Consider the following 9,640-nt stretch of genomic DNA (forward strand, 5'->3'; position numbering starts at 1 on the left):
CCATCACTTTACTACTGCTACCCCTGTGTAAATTCTGCCCTCTAGGGCCACACAGACTTAGTCTCCTTTGTTGGGACTCTAAGTTCTGTTCACCCCCGTAGCCTTGCATGTCTGTGGTACTGGCCTTGTGTTCATCAAGTGGTAAGGGGAGGCTGGTATTCCCTCGAGATGGGAATGACTGACACTATGCTCCCTCTTCCCCAGAGTCATCCCTTTCTGCCCACTGTGGTTGATGGAGTGGTGCTGCCAAAGATGCCTGAGGAGATTCTGGCTGAAAAGACATTCAACACTGTTCCCTACATCATTGGAATCAACAAGCAAGAATTTGGCTGGCTTCTTCCAACGGTGAGAATGTCAGAGCCTTTTAGACTTGCCTCCTCTGCCCTTCATATCACCTCGCCCATCTCTGGTCACAGGAGCTCTTCCTGCTCCAGACCCCCTCAGGGTCCAGGACAGCTCTCCCCTTCACAGAAGTTGACATTTCCATGGAAACCTTCTCAGGGATGTCACAACTCTCATCTGGGTGTGCAGCCCCCGGGTCACCTGCTCCCAAACACTCTCTGATTGCTCTCCAATCCAAGCATCCTGAAATGTCAACACTGGGACAGCCTGTATAGATAATCCTTGGGCAGATGAGAAAACCAAGGCCTAGAAAGGGGAAGGAGCTCAGGAGTAAAGGAGAGTGAGGCCTGGGGCCCTGCAGCCTCTCCCCTTGGACTCCATAGTTTCTGCATAAATCCCACATGTGCTCCTAGTCACTTAAGTGGAAAGATTCAGAGGAGCTTGCTTCCTCTTGAGTTAACACTGACTGCTAAAAGCTAGGAAGGGCTTTCCCTTCTGACAAAGATAGACAAAGCCAACACTAGTTGAAGTGGTGAGGACAGGTTTTATTCAGTTAACCACCGCAGTAGCGAAGAGTCCAGTGTGAAGTGAACTCCAGTCCCTGAAACAAAAGGCTGGAGCCTATTTAAAGGCTGGGTGTGATCAGGGAAAGTCTGCGGGGTGGGAGGGGGCTTTGTCCATGTGACTGTTCCACCTGGATTAGCGAATTGGCACCTGTCCAGAGGAGAAACAGACTCTCCTGTCTTTATGACAGGAGACAGTGCTACAGGCTGAAGAAAGGTGCCGCAAAGAAGTTATGTCTTTATCTTCCCACATGGACTGAGAGAGCAAGAGTTATCTCCTGAAAGTCTGCATTTCAAAGAGATGGTTCTCTGATCCTTGAGGAAATAATTTTGGGTGGTAGATTTACATCGTAAATGGAAGAGAAAGTATTTGTAATTACAAGATTTCTAAAGGAACTGCTCTAAGAGAGAGTTCAAAGACTAAGTATCACCAGGTTTTGGCTGGAATAAACAGTAAATTCTCCTGGCAGCGGGGAGCTTTCTCAGGCAAGCGTTTTAAGGGAATCTCAGTCATCCTAAAGACAGGGCCCTGTGCTGCTAGAAGCCTTGTCAGAGTTTGGTCGAGTCCCTTAGTGCAGAGGTTTGGATGGAGTTGTTATGTGCAGAGTTCTGCAGTTCTCAGTTCAGAACAATTTCAGAGGTTACACTGAAGGGCCAAAGCCATCTTGGCAGGATGTGGAGCTTCCTCAGTCAGCTGAGACAGGGAGGGTATTTGTGAGGTCTATGTCCTCTGCCCAGAGCCCTACACTTCAATTCTAGCCTTACTTAAACCCTCCCTCTCTGTCTCGATGACCATTGTGGGGACTCTAGCCTGACATATATATATGCATACATACTGCAAGGGACTGGGACAGCTTCTCATAACACTTACTTCATCCTCTTTGCACTCTGATTTTCTGGATATAAGTCCATTTGATTCATTGATTTTGCCCATCTCATCAAAGACCCATGCCAGTCAAGACATGACAAGGTGACCTTCAGCCTGCATTGGTTTGGTTGGTTGGTCAGTTTGGTTCTTCCTGCTAATTCCCAATGATTCATAACTGCTTAACCATTGTTTTAACAGATAATGGGCTTCCCACTCTCTGAAGGCAAGCTGGACCAGAAGACAGCCACGTCACTCTTGTGGAAATCCTACCCCATCGTTGTAAGAGTCTGGGGAATCACAGGAACTAGCTGAGACCCAAAGATGGGAGGAGCGTGCCCTAAATAACAAAGCAATTAAATGACAAAAGGAAGACTTGGGCCGGAGGGTTCTGCCCCCATTTTTCTACCTTTCTCATTCACCACCCAAGATGGGGGCTGGCTGCACAGGAATCAAAAGGTTCACCATTACCACAAGAAGAGAAGCTGTGTCACTCACCAGGGAGTGGTGGTTAATTTCACTCTTGACCCGTTTCAGAACATCCCTGATGAACTGACTCCAGTGGCCACTGAGAAGTATTTAGGAGGGACCGATGACCCTGTCAAAAAGAAAGACCTGTTCCTGGATTTGATAGGAGATGTGATGTTTTGTGTCCCATCTGTGACTCTGGCCCGTCTCCACAGAGGTGAGTCCCAGAGTTTGGACAGGAAAGGGACACTGACACCATCAGCTTCCCTGTTAGTCCCGCCCATCACTCAGCATAGTTAGATTTGTGGAAACTGTTGAGAGTCGAGTCTACAAGGGTGATTCCATGTGGCCTGGGGTGGGGCACTGTCCTTTTTTGGTTTCTACCAGAAGCGGACTCTGGGAAAAGGATCCAAGTGCAGGTAGTTTATTTGGGATGTGATCCCAGAAAACACCAGTAGAAGAGTGGAGAAGTGATATGGGGAGAAGGAAGTCAATCAATGCTGCACTGTCAAGCTAGTATCCACTGTGGACACTGGAGCTGGGGAGCTCTGGGAAACCTGCAGAAGATATGTCTCAGGGTTATCCTGAGTGAGCAGTATGGGAGCTGAAGTATTTATCCTCCAATTCCCACGTGTGATTGGTTGAAGGCTGTTCTCAAGGGGTTGTTAATTCTCTGGTGCTTTGACCTGCTGCATGCGTGGACAGAGTGGTCTCTGGTGGCCAAAGACCTCAGACAAAGATGCCAGAGCTGTAAATCAGGCTAGCATGCCCAGAAGTAGGTATATGGTGAGGCACCAACAGCATCTGCTACTGGGACTCTCAGCTGAAGTTTTTGTTGTCGATGTTGTTGTCGAGTTTTGTTGTAGAGAGCAAATCTTAGAAGATGTGTCTTGGAAGGTTTCTAAGGTCCAGAGCTAGCTTCAAACTAATTTGTTAACTGGTGGAGCTGGGGGTAGAGTGAAGCCAAGCAGAAGATCAGGAGGGCTGTCCGGGACCAAGAAAGCCAAAATAAATGAGTAGTGGGAGGTATGGGGCAGGTGTTCTGGAGAATGTTGATCTACGGCTGGCTTTTGTCCATCCGGGTGTGTGCTGGGTCTACCATGCCACCTTCTGACATTGACCCAAGGTGTGTAGGTGGGGTGTGAGGTCAGGGTGGATGACCTCACCTAGAGAGGAGGTGTCCGTTCTGGGTGCCTTTTTGAGGTCCTCACAGGACCCTTCCTTTTCTAGGAGCCCTCCTTCACCTAGTCTGCAAGTCAGGAAATGGTTCTCTGGTCCAGACCTCTCTCTTGAACCATGCTGGAAGGGCTTTAAACTCGGGATGTTATAAGCATGATAAAAAGTATCCACAGCTGACCTCTGTCCCCAAGCACTCAGGACAGTAACGTACAGGTGCTGGTTACCGCTTCCTCCTCCCGAGGATCCTGATGAAACTCTTCAGCCAGGGGCCACCTGGGGTCAAATCGATTCTTTCATAAACATGGTCTTGCCTCTTGCTACGTGTCCTATTTGTGTTATCCCTGTCGGCATTGTCTGCTAGTCGAGCCATGTGGACTTGTGTTTTTTCTCTGATGTCTCATGACTGAGTTCAGGGCCTTTGCCAGGGACCACACAGATTTTATCAACGTTTTTCTTTCGTTTTTTTATTTGTCTCACTCTCTCTTTGATAAAAAAGAAATGTTATCAATATGCCATCACTATATAACAGGGACTGGCCCGGTGGCACAGCAGTTAACTTCATGTGTTCCACTCGGGCGGCCTGGGGTTCGCAGGTTCGGATCCTGGGTTCAGACCTACTCACCGCTCGTGGCGCCGTGCGGAGATGGTGTGCCATAAAGAAGAATTACAACTCCACAACTATGATACACAGCTATGTGCTGTGGCTTTGGGGAGAAAAAAGAAAAAGAGGAAGATTGGCAACAGATGTTAGCGTAGGGCCAGTCTTCCTCAAAAAAATAGTGTCTCCCTAAAAAAAATTAATATATCATAATGTATAATACCTTATAGCTGTAGAAAGTTTTGAAAATGTAGAAACACATAAAGAAGAAACTAGATGTCACTTATAATTCCTTTACCTGGAAGTACGTGCGGTAAATTTTTGATATATTTTCTTCTCATCTTTCTACGTCTTACATATAATTTAAAAAATACTTTTTGTTTTTTTTGGTGATGGAGATTAGCCCTGAGTTAACATCCCTTGCCAGCGTGTTCATAGAACACTATACTGTAGGCATTTCCTCGCTGTCATAAAAAACTCATTGAAAACATCCATTGTTTCATGGATTAAAATTTCTTTTAGTTTTTCTGTCCTACTGAATATTTAGGCTGGCTGCTCATATTTTGATGGTACAAAAAACATTATGCTCAGCCTTATTTGCGTAAATCTTTTATTTAGCCTGTAGTGATAATCTTAGTGTTTACTTTTAGAAGTAAAATTACTATGCTGGGATGTAGGAGCATTTTAAAGTTCTTGATACAGATTGTGAAATTGGTTTCCATTGTATAAGGGAGTGGATTTCTTAATTCTCTCACTTGGGGCGCTCGGATTGAAAATAAAAATAACACGGCCAATTTCATAAGCCCTTCCTCACCAAAAATAAAAAAAAAGAACATCACACTCTTAATTTGCATATTTTTGATTACTAGCTCTCTCTTTCCCTCTGCTTCTCTTGTTGTTCCTAAATGTTATTATCCAAACCTGTGTCCTATTTAACTTTGAAGACTTGTGTTGCAGTTGCAGGAATTTTACAAATCTCGGTGGTTTAAGGCAGAAGGTTAAAAAAAATGATATCTGTTGGGCAGCATTGTGCCAAAAATAAGTTCTCTCATTCACAGAAGGTACTTTGCCTATGCTGTGTGCTGAATTCCTTTCTAAAACTTCTGAGTGTCAGAGGTAAGGTTAAACGCCCTCCTTTCTGTGACTTCTGCTTGACTTTGAAGCAGCTGTTTAACAGGTGGGTTACAGACCCACAGAGGATTGCTTCTTCCAAACAATACCTCTTGCTAAACCAGAGGTGCAATGAAGGGGATGAGGGAGCCAATTAAGTAAATTATTCTGCATCCTCGTGTGGGGATGGCATACATTGTTAAATCATTTTGTGGATGAATATTTAAGGATGGGAAGAAATGACTATAATCATTACAAAATAACACATACAATATTGTCCCAATTTTATGTACATAAAAGGGATATGTGCAAAAATATTAACAGATTTCTGTGAATAGCGAAATTATAAGTGATCTTTTTGTTCATTTTCCTTTTTCTTAAATTTCTAAATTTGTTACTATACCCAAGGGGTGAAAAAGTGGTAAAATCACTCCACCATCTGACTTGGGTCCTGACCCTTCCCCCGTTGGACTCACTTACTGTGGGCCTCATGATCCACACAAAGTGCCCATCTCCATGGCTGGGTTTCCCAGGAGTTAGCCCTGAGGGAGCAGGGATGGCAACTCTGGGGGAGCATCAGCAGGAGAGCTGACATCTCTGGGGCTTGGTGGGGGAGGTGAGAGAGGAGGCAGGGGGAGGAGGAGAGGGGCAGGAGAGAGGCAACTTCCTCCTTCCTCAGCCCCTCTTCTCTCTTCATCACCTCAACACTCCTCAGGCCAAGCAGGAGGCAAGACATGTGAGGTGACAGAGAAATAGGAAATGCTGAATTTGTCCTTTCCTGAGACAGAGGAGACAGATTGCCCCTTTCTGCATACGTTTGTATTTAAATATTCATGCTTTCAGACCAGCAACTCGGATTTGCTTCACTCTTCTCAGAATAGATGAGAAAAACACTGGAAATGTTCAATGCTGGGCAGAATAGAAGACACCTTGGGCTGAAGATATTCTCCAAAGGAGTGAACACTAGTCTGTTATCAGTGAAATACAGTAGTGTGAACTGTATGTATGTAGATGTTCTTGAGTGTGAATGCAGCAGTAGGCAAAGGGGTTTATGCGAATTGACCCGGTGTCCTTATAATGATAGCTGTTTTGAATGGATCTGCTCAGGGTTTCAACATCATTCATTCATTCATTCATTTAATCTTCATTCATTCATTCAACAAACACTGGCTCAAACCCAGTTCTACCTCCAGCAGCTATGCATACTTAAGCCAGTCACGATTTTTCTGAAACACTATTGGTCTCTTAGGCTGATAACCAGGGGTCTCCTGCAGGACCACACAGTGACCAGCACACAGTTGGCACTCACAATGGCAGCTCTTATTAATATTGTTGTTGTTGTGTACTCAGGACTCAGGTGTGCCACCAATTCCCTGGGTGCTCAGGGCCCCCGGAGACCTTAATACTATCCAGATGTGCGTCAGGTAAAATGAACTGTGCGTGAATCCATGTCTTCTCAGATGCTGGAGCCTCCACCTACATGTATGAGTTTGAGTATCGGCCAAGATTCTTATCAGACGTGAAACCCGAGACGGTGATAGGGGACCATGGAGATGAGCTCTTCTTGGTCTTCGGGGCCCCACTTCTAAAAGGTGATGGTCGTTTGGTGACTACTTGGGATTAGGATATCTGGGTTCAAGTCTCAGTTTGGTGGCCTTGGGCAAGTTCCTCCTTCTCTCTAGGTCTTAGTTTCCTGAATTCACCATAACAGAGTTGAACTACAAAGGTGCCCAACCTTTCTCTTGCTCTAACATGCATGATGGAGAATGTGTATTCATGTCCCCTCATTCACGATCACTACAAGAATCCAGACTTGGGCATCAGTGTGACAGGTGGTGGGTCAACTGTCAGGCCCTGCTCAAGAGCTAGGATGCAACCACCCACTTCCACTCACAAGAGCATATCAGAAAGTGAGTGAGAGTAAGATTAGAATGGGTGTTGACCTTGAATCAGGGCTAATGTGTGTCTATTTATCTATCCAACCATCTGTCTTTCTAAAATTTATATCTTTTTAAACTTAATATATTTAATAATATGATACTTTAAAGAAAATCTTTTACAAATGTCTTCCATGCCTTAACTATCAACACTTAGGGAAGACTTGCATGGGACCCACTTTGGGGCTACTTGTGACACTTCAGTGCCTCTGGGCATTCCCTGGTTGGGTGACTCTTTAGGACAATTGCAGCTCTGTTATTTTTCACATTCTGTGACATGTGGGTGGGTGAAGGAGACTGAGAAAAGACCCAAAGGAGAGCAATCTTGGGAGGTGGTGTTGCTGTAGTGGAAACCCTGGAGCATGGCATTGCCATCCTGAAGGAGGAGGGCAGGACCAGTGGGCAGAAAAGACAAAGACAGTCAGGTGATGGATTGACTGCAGCCCTTCACTGAGTCCTAGATCAGTAACTCTCAAGCTTAAAGTGCACATAAATTACCAGGATCTTCTTAAAAGAGGATCCTTTTGACTCAGTAGGTCTGGAGTAAGGGCTTGGATTCTGAATTTCTCATAATGTCTCAAGTCATGCTCCTGCTGTGGGGCCACCAACCACACTTTGAGTAGCAAAGGCTTTTTGTCTTCTTCCCTACAGAGGATGCCTCAGAAGAAGAGATCAAACTCAGCAAGATGCTGATGAAATTCTGGGCCAACTTTGCTCGCAACGGGTGAGCCTCATGGCAAAGATGGAGCAGGAATGGGAAGGAGTAGGACATTGCTATTGGGAACGGGTCCCATCTAATGTCTGATGGTCAGATTCCTAGCCCTGTGACCTCTGACATGACCGTTCTGTAAAAATGGATAGGCTGTCCAGGAGATGGTAAGCTCCTTGTCTCTGGAGTCATATGAGCCCCTTGGCAGAGATGACACCAGGGTTTCCTGAAACTCTCAGAGGGTTGTTGGGACCACATAGTAGCTTTGGGGAATATTTATTTGATTCTGTTCCCAGGAACCCCAATGGAGAGGGGCTTCCCCATTGGCCAGCATATGACCAGAAGGAAGGCTACCTACAGATTGGCGTCACCACCCAGGCAGCCCAGAAGCTGAAAGACAAGGAAGTGGCTTTCTGGACTGAGCTCCTGGCCAAGGAGACAGCAGAGAAGCAACACCAGAGAGAACATATTGAACTTTGAGTGGGTGACCCAGCCACACTCACGGGCCTAGGGGAGCCAGGATGGGGTAGTCTACAAAAACTGTTTATGGGTCAAAAAAGCAACTTATTGTGGTAGCTGGGAAATTATCTAGTGGGAGTGGGCAGAGGCCAGCGAGGGTGAATTTCTGTATCTGTGGCTTCAGTTTCGGGAATAAATATTCTGTTAGAGACAAAGTCAGTGTCTGTTCTTGGGCTGCTTATTAAGCCATCCTCTTTGGAGAGAGAAGGATGAAGAGAGAGGGCGCCATCAGCAGGAAGGTGCCTCCGGTGGGTCTGGTTTGGCCTGTGGACAAGCGGAGTCCAGCAGGCTGGGCCCTGGGAGCTGCCAGGGGAACTGTGCCTCTGCTCCATGTCTCTGAGTCCTCAACATCTTCCAACAAGAGGATATGGGGTGTCCAAAGTGCAATGTCCTCTCCCCTCTGTGGAGCTGCCTGTAGAGATGGAGGTGGCACAGATTCGGGTTGTGCCTGGAGTTGGGGGAGTGGGGAGATGCCGTGGTGACTCCTGGGCTTTGTTGTGTGGCCCCAGCTAACACTTCCACAGGTCTACACTTACTTCTTCAACACATACAGCATCCTCCCAGGCCCCTCCCTGTGGTCATCTCTTCAAACATCTCGTCTAAGCACCTTCTGTAGCCTGGACCACTTCACTCCAAAATGTGACCACCGTGGAGTGAATCCCAGAAATTTCACCCTAAAAACAGCCTCTTTCAGAATCTCTGAGGTGACTTCTGGCTTATGCTGAGATGTAGAAAGGTTTACGGAGTGTCACTCCCAAAGTAACAGCAAGAAACAGCTCGATTATCTTCAAAATGATGACTTTTCCTGCACCATTCAAAGAGCTGAGGCTCCAGGTGAACAATACCACAAAGTCTCAGGAAGACACGCACTTTGGGGGAGAGATGGGATGCGGATGCTGACTTAACGTCTGCTACAGGTAGAAGATGGTGTCACCACAGGTATGAGTACAATTACTCTAATAATTCATATCAAGTGCTAAAGGGCAAGCGTGGGCTACCGTAAGAGTGTAAAATCTTCGGGAACCACAGACCCATGGGAGAGTTTACCCAGACTCTTCTCCATGGACCTCCATCAGGGACTCCTGAGAAAGATCAGGAGCAGGAGTAAGACCAGACAAAGCCTGCCTCAGGGGTGCAGGCATGAAGCCCTGCTCAGACACGTCTCCCTTAAGAAACTAAATCCCTAAACTACTGGGAAAAGAGCAGGAAACTCACCTCTCTCAAGGCCCTGGGGAAGACCTATTAAGGTGGAGGAAAAGGAAAGTTAAAAAATCCTCTACCCCTGGGAGAGGGGCAGGAGACTGTCCTGGGTCCTGGTCATTAGAGGTCTTTTACTCTTGGGGAGGAGCA

At 46.3% G+C, this 9,640-nt stretch overlaps 1 protein-coding gene across 3 annotated transcripts in view; it reads left to right on the forward strand.

Annotated features, from left to right (window-relative positions):
• The window catches only part of LOC101395940 (liver carboxylesterase-like), a 30,003-nt gene extending 21,558 nt beyond the window's left edge, over positions 1 to 8,445 (forward strand). For all 3 annotated transcript variants that reach the window (XM_014788577.2, XM_087420239.1, XM_087420240.1), the window contains 6 exons: positions 205 to 345; positions 1,972 to 2,052; positions 2,308 to 2,455; positions 6,586 to 6,717; positions 7,714 to 7,786; positions 8,068 to 8,445. In XM_014788577.2, the coding sequence (XP_014644063.1) occupies positions 205 to 345; positions 1,972 to 2,052; positions 2,308 to 2,455; positions 6,586 to 6,717; positions 7,714 to 7,786; positions 8,068 to 8,251 (759 nt within the window). In that variant the 3' untranslated portion in view covers positions 8,252 to 8,445. The remainder of the gene's footprint in view (positions 1 to 204; positions 346 to 1,971; positions 2,053 to 2,307; positions 2,456 to 6,585; positions 6,718 to 7,713; positions 7,787 to 8,067) is intronic.
• Positions 8,446 to 9,640: the final 1,195 nt, after the last annotated feature.

This window comes from Ceratotherium simum, chromosome 30, assembly GCF_057802395.1.
Source record: "Ceratotherium simum simum isolate JZ-2026a chromosome 30, ASM5780239v1, whole genome shotgun sequence".
Classification (NCBI taxonomy): domain Eukaryota; kingdom Metazoa; phylum Chordata; class Mammalia; order Perissodactyla; family Rhinocerotidae; genus Ceratotherium; species Ceratotherium simum.